Source organism: Thermothielavioides terrestris, chromosome 1, assembly GCF_000226115.1.
Source record: "Thermothielavioides terrestris NRRL 8126 chromosome 1, complete sequence".
NCBI lineage: Eukaryota > Fungi > Ascomycota > Sordariomycetes > Sordariales > Chaetomiaceae > Thermothielavioides > Thermothielavioides terrestris.
In genome coordinates this window covers 7,715,793-7,741,261 of record NC_016457.1, presented here as the reverse complement: position 1 = coordinate 7,741,261, position 25,469 = coordinate 7,715,793, and the positions used below count along the sequence as shown (strand labels likewise).

Genomic DNA, 25,469 nt, shown 5'->3' with positions numbered 1-25,469 from the left:
CTGGCTTGGGATAGGCGACGGAGATAGATAGGTTGAAGGGTATAAGAGAGTCATTTTATATTCGAGCTTCGCCTCTACCTAGTTGATTATATATATAGGATCTTTCAACAACTACTACCGACCTAGGTTTCTATAGTAAGGTAGACTACTATAGGCTATCCTTGACGCTAGCCTAAGCCAACAAGGGCGAGTAGCCTATAGCGGTCCCTGAATATATTACTAGTGATCCTCTACCTGCTAATATCGAACACTCGATGCTTAACGGTATTAGACTTCCCCGTCTTCTAACCTATAGAGTGTTTACCGATAGACCTATCTACTTCTAACCTTTTTACACTTAACTAAATTGGCTAACTTTAGCCCATTTCTAAACAAGTACCTCGACAATACTATATAAGTACCTTAAGGTTTTCCAATCTTCTAGTTCGCTAACTATCGTAATCTTCTTCTACCAACGTGGTCTTTCCCTCCTTCTACCAACATAGTTTCTCCCTCCTTCTACTAACGTAGTCTCTCCCTTCTTCTAACCACTAGAAGCTTTACTCTTTTGAACTAAACTTTTTTTCATTTCGCTAACGCTTCGCTAATCCAACCTTTCCTCCTCTAGCTCGTTTTAAACAACATTAGTAGCAATAATACCACTATAATCGTTTTTATATCAGTGTTATATACTCGATTCTAGGTAAGTTTCTATATCTTATAGCTAGTTTACTAATAACTAGGATATAACTTTAATAGTAGATAGGACTCGAAGAGGCGCAATAGTAGAGGAGAAAGCGTTGGTTGTAAAAATAAGTAAGAAACTAGCCTAGAAAGTCGAAAACGATATTGCTAAGACTTACACTAGTAGGGAGAACTCGTTTAGCCGATCCTTTAACAAGTCTGTACTTAGGTGGCATAGAGCTATAAAAAAGCTACTTAATAGCGTACCCGGCCCTAGTCTAAGGAGCTTCGACAGAGGGCCTACCTTACATAATATCTATAGTTTTATACTATTACTCCTGGACTACGACGAAGCTAATATTGGCAATAACGCTACTAGTAGGGCCTAGAAGGCCTAGAAAAAGGCGTATCTAGAAGCTACAGAGATAGCCCTACGATTCTTAGCTAAGATATAGACTAATGACGGCTAAAGGATTAAGCTTAATAAGTATAAGCCGCCGATCAAAGCGAGGTTGCGACTAGTGATTAAACTACCTATAGACAAGGTTACAACTAGCTCTAGAATAAGTGTAGCAAAGAAGAGTAAGTCGCCTTATATTGCTATGTTTTTTTTATAGTAGGTTGATCTTAGTATTAGAGAAAATGCTTGCTAAGGAGTATAAAGACGTCGACGATAAGAGTAACAGTGACGCTAAGCAACTGGTTATACTAACCTCGAAAAAACAGAAGGGCGCTAGCAACTAGGGTACGAAAAAATAGCTACCTAAGAAGAGTAAGTCGCCCTATACTATTATGATTTTTTGTCGCGTGCTAGTGCACACGTGACTCTATCTGCCAGGCTCCCTGCGCTCAGGGGGCACATGTCAGCTCTGCCCACACATGTATATAGACCTCGGCGCTCCTCCCACCCAGCTTGAGAGGAGCACCTCTCTCAATACACATGCCTCTGCATCCTGCATGGCCCCACTTCGCTGCTCTTCTCAGTTATGAGCCCGGTTCGCGCACAACACTCATAACAGCGGTGTAGCCCAGTTGGGGCCATCCTTCTTCTTTTCTCCAACAACCACTTCCAGTTTTCTCGATCGTCAACAACTCCCACAAGTTCACATCACCCCCATCGTTCAGTCTGAACAACGCAGCACACCTCAGTTTGCTTCAAGATGACACTCGAAACTGAGAAAACCGTCACCGTTGCTGTTGCAGCGCTTCCAACCCTCGACAGCCCCAAGGACTGGCCAAGATGGATCTCTGCTGTTCGCCAAGAGGCCAACAACCTGCGTGTCTGGCACATCATCGACCCAGACACCGAGCTCGCCACCGAGGCTGAGATGCTCGGCCTTCCTGTGCAGCCCACCCAGGGTGCGGCACGTCAGGCGGTCCAGGACCGCCATCTTCAGGCGTGGCACACTGCACTGCAAGCCTGGAAGGCAGCCGATCCCACCACCCGTGGCGAGGAACCTCAGTCAACCAATCCTACTGAGGAGGAGATCCGCCGTGAATTCCTCAAGCTGTGCGAGGCGTTCTCGAAGTCCGCCATCGACACTGCGGCGTTCCGTGCCGTCAACAAGCTCCGCGAGATGATCAACGTGTCTGTCAGCGACCGCTACGCACACACCGCACACGACATCATGGAGGCCGAGAACGTCACCGGCACACGCGGGTTTATACAGACGCTGCGCAAGATTATCGCACCCTCCAACAGCGCTACTTTCACTGCGCTTGCCGAGGAGTACGCAACTGTCCTTGCCAGAGGCAGCCAGAGCGGCGTCGAACCCAGGACCTGGATTCTCGAGTACATGTCGGTCCTCCACCGCGCAAGGGCGGCCAACATCGCCGCAGTCACCGACGCAACAGCCGTCACCACATTCCTCAAGACTGTGCAGAGACGCTTGGATCCAGAGTGGGCGACTCGCATGCTGAAGGATATCAGTGTGACTGAGAAGCTCGGCGGCAAAGGACCAACCCTTCTCGACTTGGCTCTCTCACTCGAGGCGATCCTCCAGGCTGAAGCGGTGGTCCACCCGAAGCCTGGAGCCTACCCCGTGCTTCCAGGAGCGCAGAACGGTCAGAAGGGCAGTCAGAAGCGCAAGAAGAACCGCGACTGCCCGTGCAAGCCGAAGACTTTTCGCCACTGGTGGTTTCCCTCGGAATGTCGGCAACTTCGGTACGCTCTGACAGGGGAATCCCTGAACGGCGTGACGCTCCCAAACGACGCGGTGAATGCAGTGCGCCAACGATTCGCCAAGGAGCGCTGGAACGACCTTCGAGTGGAGCTCCAGAAGCTCGGTTGGAAGATCCAGAACGCATCGTCAAACGCCAAGACCACTAGTTCCAATAGTGGCGCGGGTCCTTCATTTCCGGGAGCGCTCCAGGTGCACGCTGTCATCGACCCAGCGATCGCAAGCGAGCTCGAAGGAGCGCGTGGCGTGTTCGCATCTCTCGAGTTTGGCCCACACCCGCTCAGCAAGTGCATTCTGTTTGACAACTGTGGAGCGGTCAATCTCGTCAATGACAGGGCTCTCCTTGTCCCTGGCACGTTCGTCAAGACGAGCGGTGAGACTGTTGAGGCAGGCACCACATCCTTCCCAATCTCTGGCCGCGGCAAATGGATCATCAAGAACGTTTTGAACGGCGCGCGCGGCCCGAACACTGAGGACCTTGTCATAGACAACGTTGCTGTCGTCGAGGGCTTTCACGTCAACATTGTCTCTGAGAGACGCCTTCGAGCGCAGGGCGCTTGGTACTGCGGTCTGGATTGCACGCTGCGTTGGGGAACTTTGGAGAAGAGTATTGTACTCAGGCAGCTGGTCGAGAAGTTCAACCTGACCTTCTTGCAATACAATGCTCTTTCCTCCTACTCTGATGCCCTTCGGGTGCTCCCCAGAAGCTTTGCCGGACTTGTGACTTTGAGCGCTGCAGTTGTGAAGAACTTTGGGAGGAGCAGGCCCTCCAAGGACCCGCTCCCAGAGAGAGAAGACCCAGCTGCTCTCTGGCACATCAGATCTGGTCATCTGAGTTCAGAGGCGCTGGAACATCTCGTCTTGAACGCCAGAGGTGTGCGGATTCGCGGGCCTCGCAGACTGGAATGCGAGGTATGCGCGCAGGCATACGCGGAACAGGTTATTTCGCGCCGCCCACCATCGAAGCCGTCACCACGCCCATTTTGGAGGGTCTCTTGGGACCTGTTCGACTTTCCGAGGGCACTTGACGGCTCGAACTGGCTGCTGGTCATCAAGGACGAGTACAGTGGGAAGCTTTTCGCGACTCCACTCATACGCAAGACGCACGACAGTGTGTACGATGAGCTCGTCCGCTTCGAACGCTGGGTGAAACGCCAATTCGGGCTGCCCATCTGCAAGATCAGGCAGGATGGCGACACCAGTGTCATTGGCATCAAGGGATACACAGCGTACGAGCTCTGGGCGCAGGAGCAGGGCATCGACTTGGAGGTTACGCCTTCGGATACCAAGGAGCCCAACGGCGGTTCAGAACGCGCAGGCAAAGAACTTATCACAAAGAGCCTTGCAATGCTCACGGGCGCCGGACTTCCTCAGAACCTGTGGCCAGAGTCGACGGTTGCAGCTGCGTACTTGCACGGCATAAGCCCAAGTCGCGCTCGCAACTACCGCTCACCGAACGAGGTGCTCGACTCTTGGTTCAGACACTGGTTTCGCTGGTATCAGCCCGGTCTCGTGCATTCCCTGACTGCCGACCTGCGCCCTAACTGGGGCGGCGTTTATGCGTACGGCTGCCGAGCGTACCCGCTGACGAAGGAACGCGAAAAGGGGATTGAGAGGCGTGCTGGGAAGGTCAAGCCCAGAGCGCACATCGGGTATCTTGTTGGATACAGGGCGTCCAACATTTACCGCATCTGGGTACCGAAACTCAGGAAGGTCATCACAACGCGCAACGTGACCTTTGACGAACGCACGTTCTACCGGGAGGGAGAGGAGCAGCTTGATGCTCAATCGGTGGCAGTCGCCAGAAAGGTTGTTGAGCTCATCGAACTCCCCATAGAGCCTCGGGACGCCGAGGCAGTGCCGTTCGGAGTTACAGATGCCCATGAAGACCCAGTGACGGTTCCCGGCTCTCCAGGACATCTGGGGGGTGTGACTGAACGGGAACCGGAAGGGCAGGCTCCTCCCCACTCTCCATCCTGTCTGGGGGGTGCGGAAGTACTCGAGCATCGCGGCCAGAGTTCGGGTGAGGAGCCCACTGGTGGTCTTTACACTCCAGAACCAACACCGGAGCCGCGCCAGGAACGCCCGGACGGTTTTGGAGGGAGCGGCCCCCCTGCTGATCACGGTGCTAGCAGTGACAGCAGACCGGTGGGAACTGCATCATCGGAGGCCCCTGATGCAGTTATCGGAGACGCCAGTAGCAGCGTCGCTGGCGGCACAACTAGGAGTGCCAGCCAGGGCAGCACGACGGCAAGTGCTGCCGCAGTCGATACTCCTAGCAGTGAAGAGGAGGTCGACCGCCCTGGCGATCAGCCAGAGGCTCCAGACGACTGGGAAGACGCCTCAAACCATGGTTCTCAGCCTGATTCTGGAACACCCGCAGCCACGCCAGCGAGGGAGAAGCGCAAGTACGTGCGCAAGGTATACGGACCACCAACTCGTTACTCAAGACGGATCCGTAGACAGTCTCCCGGCGGCGGTGCAGGCGGAAGCGGCGGTCTGGTGTGCTTCGCAGCCCCCATGTACCATGAGGAGAGCATCGACGTACCAGATCAGCACGCGTGGCATTCGTTCAGCCACACATTTTTGGATGACCCTGTAATCGCTCTGCAGGAGGGCGACAGCATCCAGCACCGCACATTGCATGCGGTTTTCGCGGCGGCAGTCCGCCAACATCGTGACGCGCGTCCTGGGGCAACGCCAAGCAGGCCCCGGGTGCATTTTGACGACCTCGCCAAGCTTCCTAAGCGCTGGAGGGATCTCGCCAACCACCCTCAAGGGCCCGAGTTCATCAAAGCGGCTGAGGAAGAGATTCGCAATCTCGTCAACAGGAAGACATGGCGCAAGATTCGGCGCGAGACCTTCAAAGGAAGACCACTCCCTCTGAAGTGGGTTTTCGTCTACAAGTTCGATCAGAATGGCAACCTCGAGAAGTGCAAGTCTCGCATCTGCGTTCGAGGCGACCTTCAGGAGCTCACTACTCTGCAAAGCACTTATGCAGCCACACTCGCAGCGCGCTCGTTCCGCACAATGATGGCTATCGCCGCGCAGTTTGATCTTGAGGTCAAGCAGTTCGACGTAGCGCAGGCGTTCTTGAATGCGGACCTGCCTGAGGGTGTTGTTTGCGAGATGCCTGAGGGGTTCGAAGAGCCTGGATTTCTTGTGGAACTGCAGAGAGCTCTGTACGGCTTGCGAGAGTCTCCGTTGCTCTGGTACCGAGAGTTCTCCGGCACACTTCGGAAGCTCGGCCTCACAGCTTCGCCTGAGGAGCCATGCTTGTTCTTCGATCGCCAACGGCGCGTGCTCGTGCTGTTCTACGTGGACGACTACCTAGTCTTCTACCACAGAGACCACGCGGAGACAGCTCAGAGGATCATCGACGCTCTGAAAGCGAAGTACGAAGTGCACGAAAAGGGGGACGTGGCTTGGTTCCTGGGCATCAGGGTGATCCGCGACGGGCATCAGGGTGATCCGCGACCGCGCGCAACGCAAGATCTGGCTCTGCCTTGACCAGTACATCGAGAAGATTGCGAAGCGCTTCGGTCTCGCGGATCAAATCACCTTTCCAAGCATCCCTCTCCCTGTAATGGAACTCCGCAAGTTCACTGGCACTGCCACTCGAGCGCAGATCAGGCTGTTCCAGGAGCTTGTTGGATCGCTACTCTACGCCGCGGTCGTACTGCGCGCGGAGGTCGCGTTCCCGGCATCGTTGCTCTCGCACTTCCTGACGAACCCCTCGGGGACACACATTGATGCTGCAAAGCATGCAATCTCCTACCTGTTTGGCACGCGCTTCCTCGCTATTCAGTTCGGGGGTGTGCCGCAGGATGCTGCTCCCACGCAAATCTTGCTCATCGCAGGGGACGCGTCGCATGCGGATGATCCTGATACGCGCAGGTCGTCACAAGGCTATCTCATCTCTCTGTTCGGTGGGCTCGTTCATTGGAAGGCTGCGCGCCAAGATACAGTCACCACCTCGTCTACGGAGGCGGAGCTCCTCGCTCTGTCCACCGCAGCGCGGGAGACAATGGCGTTCAAGCGTTTCCTCAGCGACCTGCAACTTGAGCTGGGTGTGCCTTGGACTGTGTTCTGTGACAACACGCAGACCATCCGGCTCGTGGTGGGAGAGAACGAACGCATCAGCACTCGCCTGCGTCATGTTGACATCCACAACATGTGGCTGCGTCAGGAACACGCGAAGGGATCTTTCGAGGTCGCGTACTTGCCAACTGCTGAGATGCCTGCAGATGGGCTTACGAAGGTGTTGACTCGCCAGAAGTTCGAGCACTTCAGGGAGCTCCTCAACCTGCAGGATGTGCGTCATATGGTGCAGGGAGACGATCAGGGGGACAGGAACGCAAGGCTTGAGTAAAAAACAAACTAAACACAGGAGCGCACGCCGGCGCAAAACAGACTGGGGGGTGCCCGCACCCGCGAAACAACAAACAACAACGCGGAACTACTTGCCACCCTTCTTCTTCTTGGGAGTCATGGCGGCCAGCACCGCCGCCGCCACACCACGCGCCAGCGCCTCCGGGTCAAAGCCCGGAGCAGCCTCCTCCTCGCTCTCGTCCTCATCCTCGTCCTCCTCCTCGCTCTCCTCCTTCTTGGCCTTCTTGGCCTTCTTGGACTTCTTGGTGGGCGCGGCCGCCTTTGCCTTGCCCTTGCCCTTGCCCTTGGCGGGCGCGGGCGCGCGCTCGTCGTCATCGTCGTCGTCATCCTCGGCGTCGGCGTCCTCGCCCTCCATGGCGAGGAGGGCGCGCAGGGTGGCGCGCAGCGTCTTCTGGTCCTACCACACACAGTCAGACTAGCTCTTTTCCTTTGTCTTTTCATTTGTACTCACGAGATTGGCCTTGGGCTCCTGGCGCCCCTGCATCAGGGCCAGGAAGTGCTTGGCGGCGGGGAGCACACTCGCGGGGCTGATTCATCAGTACCGTGCGCCTTGCAACTGTGCTGACAGACTTACATGGAGCGACACTTCTTGCCGCGCGCACAGCGCGCGCACCGGGCCGCTTTGCCGGGGGCCTCCCGGCACTCCCCAGAGCTCTTGCCGCGCATGGCGGACTTCAGGCAACCCAGGCAGGGCTGCTCTCTCAGGGCGCCCTCCTCCTCCTCATCCTCCGAAGAGGAGGAGGAGGAGGAGGGGGGCGCCGCACGCTTGGAGGGGGTCTTCGGCGTGGCGGGGGTCCTGCTGCAAGTGTCAGAGACGCGGATGTACGCGCCGCGCCAGTCGGGCAGATTGTGGTGTGCTCACTTCTTGCTGGCGCCAGCGCCAGCCTTGGTGGGGGTGGCCGGGAGCGGGGGAGGCTTGTTCTTGGCCGCCTTGGCGGCGCGGGCCTTCTCGAGAGCGGCGAGGCGAGCAGAGGACGGCATGGTTGTTGTTGTTGATGTTGTTGTTGTTGCTGATGCTGCTGCTGTTGCTCGCGGTCTGCAGAGGAAGAGTTCGGGAGATGGTTTGAGGCGCACTCACCATGATTAAATACTTCCAGGAGTGCAGCCATCGACCGGCCTGCGGCACTGCGGTATTGTCTGCATGGCGCGAATGCAACAATGGGTAGCAATGGTGGGCGTGCATTCAAGACGTTGGGCAACAAAGGCCACAATGGCACACATGCGAATGATCGCAATGCTCAATTGCGCAACCTGCACCCACAATCGAGGCGGCACGATTCAAGATACGCGCCTGAATGGAGGATGGGGATGGAACGCGCTGCGCAATTGGGAACTGCGCACAATGCGATCAATGGCGCTCGCAACAATGCCAACGACAGCGCCCCTGAATGTCAACTTTGGCGCCCCTGGGTCTGACCGCATTCAGCGCAGCACGCAATTCGCCAACGCACGCGCCACAACGCGTACACAATGGCGCGCGGACAACTTGCACAATGGCGGCGGCTGCGCGCAATGGTGGGATCAATACCGGAGGCCACAGTTCAATGCGCCTGGCAGTGCGAGCTCCAGAGTCAGTGCCCAGCATGCGTGTTCCACAGACAGCCTCCTGAGAGTCTGTCTGGGGGGTGTGTCGCGTGCTAGTGCACACGTGACTCTATCTGCCAGGCTCCCTGCGCTCAGGGGGCACATGTCAGCTCTGCCCACACATGTATATAGACCTCGGCGCTCCTCCCACCCAGCTTGAGAGGAGCACCTCTCTCAATACACATGCCTCTGCATCCTGCATGGCCCCACTTCGCTGCTCTTCTCATTTTTCTATAGTAGGCTAATCTTTGTACTAGAGCAAATGTTTATCAAGGAGGAGGGGGACGTCGACGATGAAAATAACACTAAGCAACTAGCTACACTAGCCCCAAAGAAACGGAACGACGTTAGTAGCTAGAGTATAAAAACCTAGCTACCTAAGAAGCGTTTAAAGAACTAGCTTCTTACCCCTACCACTTAAGATAGCAATATATAATCTAAGCTGGCTATAGCCCCTAACAATCCTAAGCTAGGTATAGCCCCTAACTACCTTAAGCTAGGTATAGCCCTTTACTACCCTAAGCTAGCTATCGCTCCCTACTACCCTAAGCTAGGTATAGCCCTTTACTACCCTAAGCTAGCTATAGGTCCTAACAATGCTAAGTAAGTCTAGGGCGATATATAGCCTAGGGAAACAATAGTCTAGTCCAACTCTACCTAGGCAGATATTCCTATTGACCTTATATTGCTTTAGGATAGGATTCTTAGATAGACGGTCAACTATAAAAACGCAACTGAAGCTAGTATAGCCAATAGCGATAATAGCGATAAGGGAGGGGCTATAGACTACGGAGATACTAGAGCTATCATTGATGATAGAGCAGCTAAGCGTCTACTAAAGGCGATAGGACAATTATAGCTAGCGTCTCAGTAAGCCTAGAGGGGTGCTAGCATTTTTATAGTTGGCTAGGCGATAGGATAGCATAGGCCTAGGGGAGGGGGGGGAGGGGAGAAAGAACCTAGCGTTAGAGCTAGAGTAAGCGTCTTACAAGCCTAGTAAGGTACTGGTATTTTTATAGTTAGGTGGTCTATTGTACATAGTTATAATGGGGGGGGCATTAGAGCCGGAGTAGACGTCTTACAAGCTTGGTAGGGTACTGGCGTTTTTATAATCGGTTTATTACACTGAGTCTCAATATATATAGCACTAGCGGACATTTAGGGTAGCGAGGGAGCCAGTTTTACATTAAGTTGACTATATAGTTTCGGTATACCTTAGGGTAGCTCGGAGCTAATAGGAGGGTCTAGTCATTAGAGGCTTCTAGGTTAACTATAGTCTAAGGGGCTTAAGAAGGAGGTAGCAATGTCGAGGTAGCCGGATCTTACTGCTAGAATATCGGATACGTTTCGCTATATTTATCACTATAATATCAGAGACTATAACTTAATAGCATAAGGTAGACTATAAAAACTAAGGTACTACTAGCCTACTAGGATTGAGATGCTTATAGTATATAGACAGTACTTGACTGCCACTAGACCTAGTTATTCTAGTATTGTCAACACTACTGGCTTAGTTGCAAGAAAAGATACGCTTAATATAAGATGCCTTTAACATCTTAAATATACTCTAAAATACAGCAATTCTACTATAAGAAAAAGCGTTGGATAGTATAAAATGGCCTTAATTGTAAAATGAGTATATATACAAAGCGCCTTCCTCACTGGTATACATTTTTTTTCATAATAGGTAGTCGTAGGTAGAGCAACTTCCTATCGTAGAACGTTATAGTACGGAAAATACAGTAGTATATCAAACAACTTCCTAGATATAACTAGCGTCGGGAGGATAATAGGCAATTCTAAGAGGTGCTATGAAAACTAAGACAGTGTCGTACTGGTAGGGGATGTCGTATCAGAGATGATAGGGCGATAGATTGAAGGTCTCTGTTCCAAGTGTAGGTTATACAATAGTACGAAGTTGTATCTAGGAAATAGACAGGTAGTGCAATGTATTTCGCAATAGCAAACGAGTTGAGTACGAAAACTATAGTAGAAGATTTTACAAACAGAAACAGAATGTATACTGGGATGGTTCTCAATATATAACACCAGTGTAGGTTGCAACACGCTACTGATACGGGGAATTGGTGTAGGGACTATTTTTAGAGCAGTAAGACGCTCCCCCTAAACGGAGGATGTATTTGCCAATGCAAAACGGTGGCAGGGATCATTTTCACACTACCCAGTGGCGCGGTAAGGCACTGTCCGAGGCATCTGAGACCGGTCCCTTAGTCTCTTACCACCAACGGTCCTCGAAGTCATCGTCGACGTCATCGACCCACGAGCCTGGCACATGCAGAGGAGGATCTTCAGTCCAAACCCCAGAGTCTCCCACCAACTTCTCAGTCCAAGCCCAAAAGTCTCCCACCAGTCCCTCCACATCAGGGTCCCATTCCCAGGTGAGACTCCACTCTTCAGGCCGCGATCCAAACGTAAAGCCGCTCCATTTACACTCGGGCAATTTCGACCAGCGGAGTGGGCCGTGACGGCGGAAAGCAGCGAGCTCCGCCCTTCCGTATACCTCAAGATCCTTGCCGCCCGCTTGCAAATCTTCCAGCCAGTGTCGAAGAATCTGATGAACAATCTGATGAATCTCGAGTTTGGCGATCCGATAGCGCCGCAAGTTGGAGACGAGAGCCTCCCAGAAGTACGACCGCTGACACAACCTCCGGATTATCCAATCCATTTCCCTCCATAGTACCGTCCTTCCGTTCTTACTTCTGACAGAACAGAGATCGCAGTAGTCCGCCGTGGCGGCGATGTCGCGGAAGGCAATTCGCGTCTCGTTCCACAGGTCTATCATGTCGCGGTCATATGTGGTTTGCCTCCACTGGGCGTCATAGCTCTTTTTGAAGTAAATGGCAGCGAGCATATCGAAGACGGTGTGGGTTGGTCTGAAGAGCTGGCTGTACCAGGGTACCCGCCTGCGGAGGTCGCTCAGTCGGAAACGGCCGTCGGGGTGCAAGAATCGGCCAATTAACCGGATATTTGTGTCGCGCACAATGACGATTTCACTGAGCCGGCTGAGCCGGCTATCGAGCGGCCATTGATACAGGTCTGGGAAAACGTTTGCGAGCATGGAGTCGAAGACCTGCGGATTCCCCAACATGCGCAAAATCGCCCACCAACTGGTGTCAGCATCCGCCTCGTCGTAGACACCGTGAGACAGCATGGCCTGGTGTATAAGCACTGCTTTAGGTCCATAATAGTTTTCGGTAAGAAGATAAGCATCCAATGCGTTCCTGGGGTTGGCGTAGAAATCAAGCCCGATTCGTAGCAGGGGCTCGATAAACTCTGGCCGGAACGAAATGGCCCACTACGTATCGAGAGTCACGTCTTAGCGACCTAGTAACAAAGATGCTGAGAAAACGTAGATTGCTTACATGCAACAGGGTGTGGCCATGTGTGTCCATAGAAAAGGGCGAGGCGAGTCCGTTGTTGAAGAGCCTCAGCAGCTCGTCAAATTCTGATTCTGAGCGCCGGAACACATCCCATATCTCGGAGTCGTTTGGCACAACCACATACTGCCGGAAGCAGGTCTTCCAGCCAGAGTATGCCATCGAGATTTGGAGGTCCCAGGCCTTTTTCAGTAACCACTGCGGAGGTGACAACCGCAACCGGTACGCTACGTCCAGATCAGCGACTCGCCAAATGGAGACCAAAACAACATCGATATCAAGCGATGGGTACCACTTACAGGTACTGGTAGATTGCGAAGCCAGCAAGACACCGTCACACCGCTTTTGGACCAGAGAAAACCCGAGGAATCCCCAGTCAAACTTGGTTCGCCGGAGTACGACAGGTGTGCTACGGGCAGAACTCGCACGGGAAGCCGACACCATCGCCTGCTGTTCTTCCTCACCGTCGGCTTCGACCTGACGTTCATCGCTTGGCGGTACGCCCGCTGCCATCTTAGAAGGGCCTCGCAAAGCCAGGACTTTGGTGACCTCAGCGGCGACTAACTCCGGCTGCCGTCTCAGAGCAGACCTAAGGCATCATCAAAGTCAGCAGCAGCTGCAGCATATCTCCAAGCACCAACAGCGCCCCGCCTTCCCCGTTCGCGCCTCCGCAAGCACATGATGGATACTTACGCCAGATGCAGCTGAACGACCGAATCAAGCATGCGCAGCGCCCTCCGCAGGCGCTTCTCGTACGCCTCCAACACATCCTTCTTCAACGCCACCCTGACCCCAGCCAACACCCTCTTCCTCCTGCGCGACGAGGTAATATCCGCCGCGAGGTCGCGCACCAACGCACCCAGCTCCTCCCTAGCCGCGCGACAGCGCTGCACGACGCGAGCGTGCAAGGCCGACACGCCCGACTCGGACACGCCAGCCGCCCCCGCCGCCGCCGCCGCTGCAGTCAGCTCGGACTCGATGGCGGCGACGACCTCGCCGGCGAGCTCGAGCTCGTCGAGGACGGCGCGGACGGCGTCGGGCACGTCGCGCACCTCGCGCCACAGGCGGGCCAGCGCGACGACGGCGCCGCCGAGCGACTGCGCGGCCTGCGCGACCGCGATGCCGCTGGCCACGACGCCGAGGACTTCGGCCATGGCTGCCTGCCTGCCCAAAGGAAGGTAAAACAACCGGGATTGACTGTTGATTGGGATTCAACTGCTCAGGGGCACAGTTTAGGGGGAAAGGGGGGAACAGCGCAGCGTTTGACAGAACGAAGAAAAAAAAAGTGTAAGATTGGAAGACAGAGAGACAGAGAAGAGAGGGTAAAGACAGGAAATAGCCGGCACAGCCTCAAACCCGAGCAGCGCAGGCCGCCAGCCAGCCAGCCTTGTTCATGCATGCAGGCCAGCGTAGCTGCGCAGCGTGGCGGGGATTCGAAAGGTGACACCACAGGACGAGTCCGCGTCCAACTGCATGAGCAGCTTACTTCCCCCGCTTGAAGTTATTGGCCGCGTCCGTGACCCCAAGCCTCACCGGAGGTGGGCAGTGGCCAGGGGAGCTGCTCTCGGGATATTTTCCAACGCATGAAACGAAGCTTCGGAATTGCTCCTCAAGGGAACAGAACGCTCAGGCACACACAAGGCGGACAGAAGCTGGGCAAAAACCCACGCTTTTCGCACCCCCACGCCGCACCCCCCGACTGACTGCAACAACAAAGTAAACAAGGTACAGCCCAAGTGTGGGCGCTCTACGGTGAAGCAGGCGTATGTACAACGTACCACAGCAATCCCCCATCTCTCCCGTCCTCTCTCGTCTTGCCCCAACTACCCGCTTAATTTTTTTCTTTTTACATGCCGGGAGAGACGAGCTGGCCCTTCTGCCTCGCATCGCGCTTCCAGCCGCCGGCCAGCGCCTCGCCCCCGTTCTCCTGGGCGAACTTCTGCATGCGGGCCTCCAGCTCGGGCCGGAAGTGGCGGATCAGGCCCTGGATGGGCCAGGAGAAGGCCTCGCCGAGGGCTATATGCGAAAAAGCAAAAAAAAAAGACCGATTAGTTTTTGTCTGTGAGCGCCAGAAACGGAGAGGTGAGGAAATGCAGGAATAACGTACCGCAAATGGTGTGGCCCTCGACCTGCTTGGTCAGCTCCTGCAGCATGTCGATCTCGCGCTCGCGGCCCATGCCCTTCTCGAAGCGCTTCATGATCTGCTCGGTCCACTTGCTGCCCTCGCGGCAGGGGGTGCACTGGCCGCACGACTCGTGGCGGTAGAAGTGGCTGAGGCGTGAGATGGCGCGCACCACGTCGGTGCTCTTGTCCATGACGATGACGGCGGCGGTGCCGAGGCCGGACTGGCTGTCCTTGAGCGCGTCGAAGTCCATCAGCTGGTCGTCGCAGATGTGCTTGGGCAGGATCGGCGTCGACGAGCCGCCCGGGATCACGGCCAGCAGGTTGTCCCAGCCGCCACGCACGCCGCCGCAGTGCTTCTCGATCAGCTCCCGCATCGGGATGCTCATCTCCTCCTCCACCGTGCACGGGTTGTTGACGTGCCCGCTGATGCAGAACAGCTTGGTGCCCTGGTTGCGCTCGCGGCCGAAGCTGGCGAACCAGCTGCCGCCGCGGCGGCAGATGGTCGGCGCGACGGCGACTGTCTCGACGTTGGCGACGGTCGACGGGCAGCCGAACAGGCCGACGGCGGCGGGGAAGGGCGGCTTGAGGCGCGGCTTGCCAGGCTTGCCCTCGAGCGACTCGATCAGGCTGGTCTCCTCGCCGCAGACGTAGGCGCCGGCGCCGCGGTGCATGTAGACGTCGAAGTCGTAGCCGGAGCCGCAGGCGTTCTTGCCAATCAGACCCTCGGCATAGGCTTCGTTGATGGCGTTCTGCAGGATCGCGGCCTCCTGGATGAACTCGCCGCGGATGTAGATGTAGGCGGCCGTGGCGTTCATGGCGCGGCCGGCGACCAAGCAGCCCTCGACCAGCTTGTGGGGATCCTTGCGTATGATCTCGCGGTCCTTGCAGGTGCCCGGCTCACCCTCGTCGGCGTTGACCACCAGGTACCTCGGCCTTTTGTCCTTGTCCCAGTCCTTGAAATTCATGAACGACTGCGGGCAAACACGGTCAGCCAGGCTGCTGTTTTGTTGTTTGAGGTGCACAAAAATACCCACCCATTTCAGCCCCGAGGGGAAACCGGCACCGCCCCGGCCGCGCAGGCCCGACGCCTTGATCTCGCCGATGATCCAGTCGTGGCCCTTGAGGAGGATCTCCTTGGTTTTGTGCCAGTCACCCATCTTCTTGGCGTGCTTGAGGTCGGGCGGGTAGCGGCCGTAGAGGTTCTGGAAGATGCGGTCCTGGTCCCGCAGGCCGCCGTAGGTGCGCTTCGGAGCGGCGGTGCCGGCGTCTTGGACGGTGGCGAAGGACCGGCATTGCTGCGCCGTCGCTGTCGCCGTTGACGCAGACGATACGGCGCTCGAAATTGCCCTTGCCGACGCCTTGGTCGGCGCCGCAGTGCGTGACAGCATGGCGGAGGGTCTCTGCCCGGCAGAGCAGAGGTGTGGGATGCCAATTGGCCGGGGCACGCAAGACTGCTGTGTTTCGGTGTTCGCGGAGCAAGCTGAGGTCGGCTGTGGCGACGGAGCGCTGCAGCCAAGTCGATTTGAGCGGCTTTCTGAGGTTTGGATTCAAGTGGCCGCTGATTGGCTGGGAGAACGCGGCCTGTGGCTCGTGCTCAGGTGCACCTGTGGCGGGGCTGCCAAGGCCACTGACGGCAGTGTGGGGACCTTGCAGTGGAATTCAAGAGCTCCGTATCGCACTGGAACATCGACTGGAATCGCAATTGCACAGATCCACGCGCGACGGCGCGTTTGCCAAACCACCATCATCACCTCCACGAACACAGAGCTAACATGTCACGCCGACCGGCTCAAGCACCATCCTCCCCACCACCATAGCCCTCCAACCCACACAGTCAACAACATAGGAGAATAAGAGAGCAAAAAATAGAAGAAATGTCCTCCAAACGACACTCAATCCTGCCGCCCGTCTCGCAAACGGGGCCCAAACCGCCCGTCAACTTCTCGTCGACCATCACGATCGCCGACTCGGCGCTGCTGACCGGCACGCACACGATCACGGTGCACGGCGAGAGCGTGATCCACCCGCGCGCGCGGCTGGACTCGCTCGCGGGGCGCGTGACCGTCGGCCGGCGGTGCGTGGTGCAGGAGCGCGCGACGCTGGGCGCCGCTGCCGCTGTCCCCGCCGCCGCCGCAGCTGCTCCTCCCGCTGAGGCGGCGGCGGCTGTTACGCTGGGTGACTACGTGACGGTGGAGGTTGGCGCGGTGGTTGAGGCGGGTGGGACGGTGATCGGCGAGGGCACGGTGGTTGGGGTCGGGGCGAGGGTCGGGGCCGGGGCGGTGGTGGGCAAGGTCAGTTCAGTTCCCGCATCTTCGTGGAGTGTGGGGGATTATCAATGGTTGTCAAGTTTGTGTGCGGCGAGCGTTCAAGGCTAACAGGGTGTGGATGGATATGGGATAGCACTGTACGCTTACGGCCCACACCGAGATTGCCGCTGGCGAGGTGGTGCCCGACTTTACGGTCGTCTACTCGAACGGGATGCGGCGGACGGATAAGCGCGGCGTGGCTGAGCTGAAGAACAAAGGGCTGGCGCGGCAGATCGATGTGTTGAGGAGGATGATACCCAGCAATCCGGCCAAGTTTGCTTGATTACATTGCTTTTTATTTCTGAGAGATACCCCGAATGCTACCCATACATGCAAACAAGTTCTGCTGCTTTTGATCCCCTCACAACGCTCGTTGCCGTCATATAAGGTGATAGAACGCCACGCGCCCCTCTCCCTCTCAATTGAACCAAATCCGAATCCCATATAGCCGTATGCCCTCCAGCCTCATTTCCCTGATGTTCCGCTGCTGTAGAATAATCGAGGCTGAACTCGCCTCTCACAAGGTCCGGATCTTCATCCACTCGCTCGTCCCCAGCCCCAGGTTCAGCCCGTTTTCCGCCCACCACCTCCTGACCTTGGTCTGGTCCCCGAGCGAGTCCTCCAGCGCCTCCTCGACGTCCATGGTCTTGTACTCGACGCTGTTGCCCTTCCGCCCGTTCATCCCCGGCAGCTCGCCGTGCGCATACTTCCGCCACCACTCCAGCACGGGGATGTGGGCGTGATAGGTCGCCTCGATCAGGATCTGGTTGTCGAACTGCAGCTTGTCGTCGCCCCTCAGCTGCCGCCACAGGTCCAGCACCTTGACCTGCCCCCACCGGCTCGCCATCTTGCACACGGCGTCCTGGTGGCCGACGGGGATCCCGCTCTCCTCCCACCAGCGGATGACGGCCAGCTGGCCCCACTGCGCGGCCGCCAGCAGCGACCGGCCGGGTTTCAGCACGATGGACGGGTCCTGCAGGCCGGCCTCGCGCCACCACTCGAGCACGTGCACGTGGCCCTTGGCCGAGGCCATCTCGAAGGCCTGCTCGTCGTACTTGAGCGGCAGGCCGGAGCGGCGCCACCACTCGAGCACGGCGACGAAGCCGCGGCCGGAGGCGTTGTTGAGCGCCTCGGCGTCGTACTGCTTCTCGAGGAACGACGGCGAGCGCGCCCACCAGTCGAGGATCGCGGTGCGGCCGTAGTAGGCCGACGCCTTGGTCGGGATCGTCTTGCCGTCGAAGCACTTGAAGATGTGCGGCAGGTTGGCCTCGATGTAGCTCAGCACGCCCGTGAGCGAGAACTTGAAGATGAGGTGCACGGCCAGGGCGGACAGGTCGTGGAAGGCCGGCGGGGCCTGCGCGAGTTTTTCGCAAACGGCCTTCGTGTTCGCCGTGAGCAGCGTCCACTCCAGGCTGTGCATGAAGACCTGGAGCGGGTCGTTGGGGTCTCTCGGCTCGCGGCGCCACCCCTGGCTGGTGGGCATCTCGAGGTTGGTGTAGACTCCCATGCAGGTAGCGAGCTCCCAGTCGTTGGTGTACTCGAAGATCATGCTCCAGATCTCGGGGGGCAGGACGCTCCGGGCCTTGGTGCTGACCGCCGGAGGGGTGGCTGGCTGCGCGCTGACCTCGATGTCGCGGCCCAGCTTGAGGAAGTCCGCCTGGTTCTTGATGATGCCGAGGAGCTCGTTGAAGCCGCCCCAATCGACAATGCGCTTAGGGTGCGGGCTGTTCGCATCGTAGTGCCACAGGATGGGGGGCAGGACCCTAATCCATCCCCACTTGCGGTGCAGCTTGCTCATCTGGCGCTTCGTGACGGGATTCTCCCACATCTGCGTGGTCATCCCGGGAACCAGCAGGATCCTCTTCGAGGCGTCCCAACTCCGCAGCACTTCGAGCAGCAGAGTGTCCGATATCCCGCACATCATCTTGGAGAGGGTGTCGGCATCGACGGGTGCGAGGACGAGCAGGTCGGCCCACTGGACCAGTTCGGACGCCTGGCGTTGGCAGGACTCGATGTCTTTGGGGCTTGCGCCGTCGCTGGCACCCCTCCTCAGACTTCGGTTCTGGAGCACGATTATCTCCTGCGCCAACCTGTGAGTCATCTCGTCCACTATTGCGCGCGTCGTGATCTGCGGCTCCTTGGAGAGGCGGACAGCGACGGCCTCGGCAAACGCGACGTCGCGGGGCCCATTGGCAGCGACAAGCAGGTGGAGCGAGCGCGACGGCGGTTGGGCTTCGCTGAGCGAGAGGGTCGACGACGCCCTGCCAAGCGCCGGTTAGCAGCAGGATCCGAGACGAAGGGAGCAAGCGACGGTAGGCTTCTGACATGTCGATGGTGTATGAAACCTTGCTAGCGGCAGAAAACGGTGGCTGATCACGCGTCAAGCGTAACTGCGCCTGGAATGCCGGTCCCCAGTGCTTTCTGGAATAGTCCGGCCGAGTCCCGCGTATGGTACTGCAGCCAAAATGCTCGGCGACCAAACAATCTCGATGTTTGATGTTTGATCTTCGATGTTCAATATCGCACCTCAAGCCTCCAGACTCCAAGGCGATTGATGCTTTGAGATGGCGATGCTTCCAGTGGTGGAATCGGGGAAGCCTCGGCAAAAGACGGTGGTGGTCTCACAGCGCAAGCGACTTGACGTGGTCGGATGTTATGTTACACAGTATGTTGGATTTCGGGCCTGGTTCCTTGCCTGCTGTGCTGCCCAACCAAACCCAGCTGAATGAGGCTCTTGTTCACGGGAGAATTGGTGGTTCCACCGAGTATGCATGGTGACGCAGGGCCTTCAAGGTAAGTTACCAAAATTTCATGTTTACAGCCTCATCCAAATGATGGTTACCTGGCACTGTACCGTACTGTACCGCACAGCTGGAACCTTGCTGTCCCTTGTACGTACAGCGTTACACTAAGTTGAATCATCGTGCGCCCAACCACGCATGCTGGTTTGTACCTAATCGGATTGAACTCCTGACTTCGCGTAACAATCGAACCTGAACCTGCGTCCTGTGCTTCCATCTCATGTCTCAGTCTCATCCCGCTCAAATCAGACATACCATAACATATTCGGGCCTCACCTGGGATCACTGCTCAGCCGTAAACCTAGAATTACCTGCAATGGAGCCCAGAGATGTGCTATCCGCAACGTCGTAAGTCAGAATGTCCATACCAACCTGGAAGTAGGCCCTTCGTAACTGGTTCAGGCAATTGGATAGACTGGAGTTTGAAAAACAACTTAGGTAACGTTACGAAGCCGAAGACCTATCCCTGTGGGACCCACCACAACAGGTTTCGCTCGGGTCTTGTACCCGAGCCTCCTGATCGACGGTGATCGTAACCTGGAAATCAACATGCTGTCGTCATATTCGGGATGACCGGCGTAAGTTGCGAAGGGCGTTGTGTCAGAATTGACTAAAGGTAGTTCGCCCGCGGAGGCCGGCCCGGGACACATGCATGCATGCACACACCCGCGAGACATTCCTCATGAACCAAACAACCTGCTTCTTACATTATGATGGTGGCGGCGGAGCTGGCTGGCGCATCCGCGGTGGCCCGTGTGCAGCAGCAACACACGTGCGTCCATCCATATGTGCAGCAAGCATGCAGGCTGGAGCTTGCGGGGAAGCACCGGCTGCGGACCGGATCCAGGAGCCGGGCAGGAGCTGGCATGGGGGATGCCAAAGACTATGGTTATCGGTACTTTGTGCGCGGGTAGTTAATGGGGTTTGCTTTGGTTCTGTTGTTGCGCTGCACCTTGGAGTTGTCCCCCTTTTTCTCAAACATCCGCATCCATCAGCAAAACACCAAAGCCCCGGAAAATGCAGACGGCGGTATGGGATCCGGTTGGATGCCCCTTCTCTGGATCTCGTCAGCGCGTGCCCGGTCCGTCTTCACCGCCGCCAAAGGGAAGTACTCGCAAGATGCCCACCGCTCCAATCGGGATCAATGCCAAAGCTGCATCTCAATTCAATGACAGCATCCAGGACAGCCTTAGGGACAGCCTTAGGGAAGAACAAGCAGAGACTGCTGCCGGCAAATACGTGACAGGTTTGGTGTAATATAAGAAGATGAACATGACCATGACCACACGGGCAGCGAGATGCAGACCCAAGTCCCATCTGAGTCGGAAGGACAGCCTCAACCTCAACTCTTCGAAGAGCCGGTTGAACAAGATCATATCAACCTTACGCGGTTTGGCATTACTACTGGGAAGCGCCGACGCGGCTTGGCTCATTTCTGCCAGTCGATTCCGTCTCCGCGGCCTCTTGGACGCAGCGTCGTCCCATCTGGCCGACGAAGTGCTTGAACAACTTGACGACTCTCTCCACAACACGCATGCTCACGGAGACTTCAACTGAGCCTTGAACTGACGGCTGCCTGACTGTGTCTCCGACAATGGGCAGGACGTCGCCCGTGTTTTGGCTCCCTCTGAGTCGGCACCTTGACTATTCAAGATGCCTAGCACAGAAGCCACGCAGACGGGCCGGCGGAGCTTTGAAGGGCATACTTGCTATGTCTCGCTTTCTACAACGTGCCTTGGAACAGCAGACCAAGGACAGCAAACCGCTTGCATCTACACCAGCAACGCAAGCTGCTGAGAGTTCCCTGCCGTACGTCTCTTCTCCCGAAGCATACCAGAGCAGCGAACCTCCCCTGCTTCCTCTTCCAACTGCCTGACCGCGCCTGTCACACCTGATTCTCCATCAAAAGCGCGGGCTGACAATCCGATCAAGGCCACCCTTCCACTCCTATGACCCTGGCCCCCAAAACACCAAGGACGTAGCCTTCGAGTTCGACATCGACAAGTGGGACGCCGAGGAGTACATCAGACAGTTCATCGCCGACCTCGCGGACGAGCACCCAGCCTACTACAGCACCGTCAGCGTGCGCGCCAGCTGCCACCTGTCGCTGAGCCGGCTCCACGCGCTCGGCTCGCTCCCGCAGCGCGACGGCTGCCGCGCCTGCGGCGAGCTGTTCCGGGCGCCCGTGATCCACGCGCAGGTCGGCGCCGCCCTGTGGGAGAAGCTCGCAGCCGAAGTCCGCCGCGGCAGCGACAGCGCACTGTTCCGGCGTCTTCACAACAACAACAGCAGCAGCAGCAGCGGCACAGCCTACTCCGACAAGCAGGGAGGAGACACCACCCCGGCCCCGACCCCGACCCCGACCTGCCCTCCATGTCCAAGCCCATGCTCATGTACCCCAGGCGGCATCACAGTCAAGCTAGCCTGGAACAAGGCGAAGCAAGCGGCCCAACGACTGCTGCTCCCACGGCCGAGAAAGCAAGCGCGGCCGCTGCACCGGCCCAAACACCGCCGCGGCAGCGGCTGCAGCAGCACAAGCACCGGCACAAACAACAACAATAACAGCCGTGACGCACGCACACGAACCGCCACAAGCTACCACCACCCCCAAATCACCGGATGCGCCATCTGCTCCGGCACCTGCCCCGCCGTCGCCGCCGCCGCCGCCGCAGCCGCGTCGCAGCGCAATCGTCTCCTGGCGTGCGACGGATGATCGTCTGGAGTTTAGTTTGCTTTGGGAGTGAGTACAGGACGGACCCACGGGAGCAGAGATCCGAACGCCACCACGGGCCGGCACACTGTTTCGGCCGGCCGAGCCCACCTCTTCCCCACAGCACAGCTTCCCCTTCACGCCCACGCCACGCCATGGAGGGCGGCGCTGTGCTGCCGGCCTTACACAGTAGTCGGTTCATGGACCCACCCATATGGAAGGGTGGGGGGTGAGTCAGGGGATCGGGTGGGGTAGAAATTGGAGGTTGAGGGCGCGCGATACTGGGCGCCCCAGGGGGGAGGGGGTGCTTTGTCAGGGGCAAGGTATTAACATGTGGCAGTGGAACGGGCTGTTCCGGGTTGAGTACATGACGGTATGGTGCAGTGCGGAGAAGCGACGAAGAGATGGTCGGCACGATAGGCAAGGCCTTTCGTGGGCGGGTCGGGGAGCTAGGTAGCTGGGAAAAGTCAAGGGATTCTACCTCTCTGCACGCGGGTGCTGGTATCCCGTGGTGGAGGACCGGAGATCCAGGGAGGGAAGGTGTGGTTGTAGCGTCCTGGTGTTCATGCCACCAAGGGGGGAGATATCGCTTGGCGAGGCGGGAACGTGTATGTACTTGCAATAACGATAGAATTGCGTCGGCACAACCGGTGGAAATCCTCGTTGGCCGGCCTACAATCCCAGCCCGTCAACCTGCCCCAAAAACTCCCCTCTCGCGCCCTTCAACAACCCGTCCACATCCACTCCCCCGAGGTACTTCTCGCTGACGCCCGTGTTCACCCTCTTGCTGAGCAGCTCTTTCAGCTCCCACCGCCACTGCTTGACCTCCGCCTTGGTGACGGCCCGGGCCTCCTTCTCGCGCTGCTTCCGCCCGCTGCCGCGGCCCTTCCACGAGCCGACCTGGTCCAGCTCCTCCGGGTCGTACTCGACGCCGAGCTCCTCGGCTGCGGCCCTCATCCAGTCGTCCTCCTTCGCGCCCTTCTCCTTCGCCAGCGTCGTCTCCGTAATCTTCTTGGCCAGCGTCACCCGCGGGCGCAGGTGCGACACCAGCCGCCGGTCGAGGTCGATCGTCTGCACGCCGACGCCGGCCTTCGTCAGCTTTGACGTGGGCCTATTGCTGGCCGCCGCGGCAGCGGCGTGCACCTTGGCGATCAGGCGCTGCGTCGGCACGGCTTCTTTCGGCCCGCACAGCAGCACCGAGACGCCCGAGTTGGCGGCGCGCGCGGTGCGGCCGGAGCGGTGTACGTAGTCGTCTGCGGAGCGCGGCACGTGATAGTGGATGACGAGGTCGACGTTGGGGATGTCGAGCCCGCGGGCGGCCACGTCGGTGGCGACGAGGATCGAAGAGGCGGCGGCCGGGCTTTTGCCAGTACCCTTGTCGTTCGCGCTGGGCTTTTCGGCCTTGAAGCGCTCGATGGAGCGGAGACGTGCTTTTTGCTCCATGTCGGAGTGCAGAGCGGAGGCCGAGAGGTTGAGGTTCTGCAGGAAGGACGTCAGGCGGCGGACCGTGTTGATGGAGTTGGTGAAGATGAGGGCGCGGCGGGACGGCTGGAGGAGCAACACGGCGTATAAGTAGAGGTCTTTCTCCAGGTCGCCGCACTGAATCAGGCCTTCCTTGAGGTTCTCGGCCATCTGCGAAACCGGGTTGGTATCGAGGAATTTGGGGCGAGGCTCCCTGAAGTTGAGCTTCTTAAGCAAGTACTCTAAGGACTCGGCCTCGCCCATAAGATTGTACCGGGCCTTGCCGGCGAGTTTTTGCTGGAGGGCCTTGTTGAAAGTAGCTGAGAAGACTAGGGTCTGGCGGCTGTGACGTGGGGCCTCGTCCTCGTCGTCGGAACCTTCCTCGTCATCGCCTGGCGCAGTCCGATCAAGAGCCTTCAGGATCTCTTCGGCTTCCTTAAAGTGACCGTCCTTGAGAAGGCGGTCTGCCTCATCCACAACAAGGAAGCCGACACCCCTTAGCGCCGTGAGCACTGAATTGCTTGTGCTCATGACCTCCCACATTCTCCCGGGGGTTCCGATGACGATATCTGCCTTCTCCAGCTGTCTCTGCTGCTTCTGGACCGCCAGTCCGCCCGTGACAGAGCAGATGTAAGGCGAAGTCACCAGGCCAGCGCAGAGTTGCTTGAGGTGGTCAGCAATCTGGTGGGCAAGTTCTCTGGTTGGCGACAGAATCAAGGCGATCGGCTGCTTCTTTTCGGCGGTCTGGATACCATTGGTCGCCTTGGCTAGCCAGCTCTCGACGATGGGAATTCCGAAGGCCAGAGTCTTTCCGGAGCCGGTGACGGCTTTCCCAATGACATCGTGCCCGTTCATGACTTCGGGGATGGCACTGGCTTGGATTGCCGTCGGCTTGGCAAATTTAAGGCGGGCAATCGCGCTGAGCATCTGCTGTGAGAGGCCGAGCGGAACCCAGTGGGACATGTCGACGTCGTCGTCCTCTGCCCCGGCCTCGGCGAGGGCTGCGGCTTGGGCGAAGACGTTCACTTCTAGTTCGGGGTCGTTCTCGGCCGGCAATGAACTACCCGATTTACTCCCCTTTTGCTTCTTTCCCTTCTCCTTGTGCTCTTTCTCTGTCCGTTTCTGAGCCTTGGAAGGAGGCGCTTCAGACTGGACATTTGAAGCTGCGGATGCGCCGAGCTGTGCCGACTCGGACGGCGCCCCAGGCGCGCCATTGCCGGTCGGAGTGTCGTCAAATCCCTCGAACTCCTCGTTGTCTTCGTTGTTTCCGTCTGTACTCTGGTCCGACTCGGCGGGGGCGGCCAACTGGGGGGAAAGTCAGTAGCTACAGGGCAGGCGGGTCAGAGGGCACTGTTCCCGGCCGGTGCGACTCACGAATTTGACGGTGTTCCCCTCGCGCACAACGTCAACGCCCTCCACCTCCTCCAGGCCGTAGAAGCCTTCGGCGTCATCGAACATTTCCGGCACGTCGACCGACTTCCAGGCGAGCGAGTCGACACTGGTCACCCGCTTCCCGTTGCTCGTTTTCTGGCGCTTGGCGCCGGCAACGGGGGTCTGCGGCCGCTTGCCGTGTCCCCCAGGCCGTTTTCTCTTCTTGTCGACTGCCATATTCAAAAGGTTGGCTACTGTTGCGAGGAAAGTTGGGGACCGGCTGGCTGGCACGGTGGGGTCTTGAATCTGAGATAGGTACGGCAGAAAAATGATGCCAGTGACGAAATGATGGACTCCACTTTTACTTACAGTTCACGCAGTGTGTCCGAATAGAGGATAAAACATACCGCCTACCAGATACGGTTAGCGCCCTGTCAACGTTACAGGGCTCCCAGGGCCCGTCATCGTTTCAATTT

The 25,469-nt window shown here is 57.6% G+C and overlaps 8 protein-coding genes across 8 annotated transcripts; 3 read left to right on the top strand and 5 right to left on the bottom strand.

Annotated features, from left to right (window-relative positions):
* Nucleotides 1-1,596: 1,596 nt before the first annotated feature.
* On the top strand, nucleotides 1,597-6,968 carry THITE_109000 (uncharacterized protein; the record flags this gene model as incomplete). Its single annotated transcript, XM_003650486.1, is given in 4 exon segments — nucleotides 1,597-3,520; nucleotides 3,536-6,204; nucleotides 6,230-6,322; nucleotides 6,346-6,968. A coding segment is annotated over 1 exon segment (1,695 nt), but the record flags the coding sequence as incomplete, so codon positions are not given.
* A 334-nt stretch (nucleotides 6,969-7,302) lies between these two features.
* Nucleotides 7,303-8,216, bottom strand: THITE_2085701 (uncharacterized protein; the record flags this gene model as incomplete). Its single annotated transcript, XM_003650485.1, has 4 exons — nucleotides 7,303-7,632; nucleotides 7,687-7,753; nucleotides 7,810-8,031; nucleotides 8,098-8,216. The coding sequence occupies 4 exons, from the start codon at nucleotides 8,214-8,216 to the stop codon at nucleotides 7,303-7,305; spliced, it is 738 nt and encodes a 245-aa protein (XP_003650533.1).
* Nucleotides 8,217-10,833: 2,617 nt separating this feature from the next.
* Nucleotides 10,834-13,720, bottom strand: THITE_2110076 (uncharacterized protein). Its single transcript, XM_003650484.1, has 4 exons — nucleotides 12,914-13,720; nucleotides 12,520-12,809; nucleotides 12,206-12,447; nucleotides 10,834-12,138 (listed from the first exon to the last, which is right to left on the bottom strand). The coding sequence occupies exons 1-4, from the start codon at nucleotides 13,372-13,374 to the stop codon at nucleotides 11,059-11,061; spliced, it is 2,073 nt and encodes a 690-aa protein (XP_003650532.1). The 5' UTR covers nucleotides 13,375-13,720; the 3' UTR covers nucleotides 10,834-11,058.
* THITE_2110073 (uncharacterized protein) lies at nucleotides 13,721-15,856 on the bottom strand. The gene is made up of 3 exons (XM_003650483.1): nucleotides 15,379-15,856; nucleotides 14,328-15,315; nucleotides 13,721-14,236 (listed from the first exon to the last, which is right to left on the bottom strand). Exons 1-3 carry the CDS (start codon nucleotides 15,730-15,732, stop codon nucleotides 14,067-14,069), a joined length of 1,512 nt encoding a protein of 503 aa, XP_003650531.1. The 5' UTR covers nucleotides 15,733-15,856; the 3' UTR covers nucleotides 13,721-14,066.
* A 141-nt stretch (nucleotides 15,857-15,997) lies between these two features.
* Nucleotides 15,998-16,952, top strand: THITE_2110071 (uncharacterized protein). Its single transcript, XM_003650482.1, has 2 exons — nucleotides 15,998-16,635; nucleotides 16,745-16,952. The coding sequence occupies exons 1-2, from the start codon at nucleotides 16,219-16,221 to the stop codon at nucleotides 16,931-16,933; spliced, it is 606 nt and encodes a 201-aa protein (XP_003650530.1). The 5' UTR covers nucleotides 15,998-16,218; the 3' UTR covers nucleotides 16,934-16,952.
* THITE_2110070 (uncharacterized protein) lies at nucleotides 16,944-19,095 on the bottom strand. Its single transcript, XM_003650481.1, has 2 exons — nucleotides 18,976-19,095; nucleotides 16,944-18,911 (listed from the first exon to the last, which is right to left on the bottom strand). Coding segments are annotated over exons 1-2 (1,746 nt in total). The 5' UTR covers nucleotides 18,978-19,095; the 3' UTR covers nucleotides 16,944-17,167.
* Nucleotides 19,096-21,045: 1,950 nt separating this feature from the next.
* On the top strand, nucleotides 21,046-21,874 carry THITE_2126574 (uncharacterized protein; the record flags this gene model as incomplete). Its single annotated transcript, XM_003650480.1, has 3 exons — nucleotides 21,046-21,260; nucleotides 21,384-21,721; nucleotides 21,834-21,874. 3 exons carry the CDS (start codon nucleotides 21,046-21,048, stop codon nucleotides 21,872-21,874), a joined length of 594 nt encoding a protein of 197 aa, XP_003650528.1.
* Nucleotides 21,875-22,604: 730 nt separating this feature from the next.
* On the bottom strand, nucleotides 22,605-25,302 carry THITE_2110069 (uncharacterized protein). The gene is made up of 2 exons (XM_003650479.1): nucleotides 24,997-25,302; nucleotides 22,605-24,927 (listed from the first exon to the last, which is right to left on the bottom strand). The coding sequence occupies exons 1-2, from the start codon at nucleotides 25,228-25,230 to the stop codon at nucleotides 22,834-22,836; spliced, it is 2,328 nt and encodes a 775-aa protein (XP_003650527.1). The 5' UTR covers nucleotides 25,231-25,302; the 3' UTR covers nucleotides 22,605-22,833.
* Nucleotides 25,303-25,469: the final 167 nt, after the last annotated feature.

Coding starts and splice junctions, on each gene's coding strand:
- THITE_2110076 (XM_003650484.1), bottom strand. CDS start 13,374: ATGGCCGAAGTCCTCGGCGTCGTGGCCAGCGGCATCGCGGTCGCGCAG. Junction 12,810..12,913: donor GTCGTTCAGCTGCATCTGGC/GTAAGTATCCAT, acceptor ATGATGCCTTAG/GTCTGCTCTGAGACGGCAGC. Junction 12,448..12,519: donor TTCGCAATCTACCAGTACCT/GTAAGTGGTACC, acceptor ATCTGGACGTAG/CGTACCGGTTGCGGTTGTCA.
- THITE_2110073 (XM_003650483.1), bottom strand. CDS start 15,732: ATGCTGTCACGCACTGCGGCGCCGACCAAGGCGTCGGCAAGGGCAATT. Junction 15,316..15,378: donor TCCCCTCGGGGCTGAAATGG/GTGGGTATTTTT, acceptor GTTTGCCCGCAG/TCGTTCATGAATTTCAAGGA. Junction 14,237..14,327: donor CGAGGGCCACACCATTTGCG/GTACGTTATTCC, acceptor TTTCGCATATAG/CCCTCGGCGAGGCCTTCTCC.
- THITE_2110071 (XM_003650482.1), top strand. CDS start 16,219: ATGTCCTCCAAACGACACTCAATCCTGCCGCCCGTCTCGCAAACGGGG. Junction 16,636..16,744: donor CCGGGGCGGTGGTGGGCAAG/GTCAGTTCAGTT, acceptor GATATGGGATAG/CACTGTACGCTTACGGCCCA.
- THITE_2110069 (XM_003650479.1), bottom strand. CDS start 25,230: ATGGCAGTCGACAAGAAGAGAAAACGGCCTGGGGGACACGGCAAGCGG. Junction 24,928..24,996: donor AGGGGAACACCGTCAAATTC/GTGAGTCGCACC, acceptor CTTTCCCCCCAG/TTGGCCGCCCCCGCCGAGTC.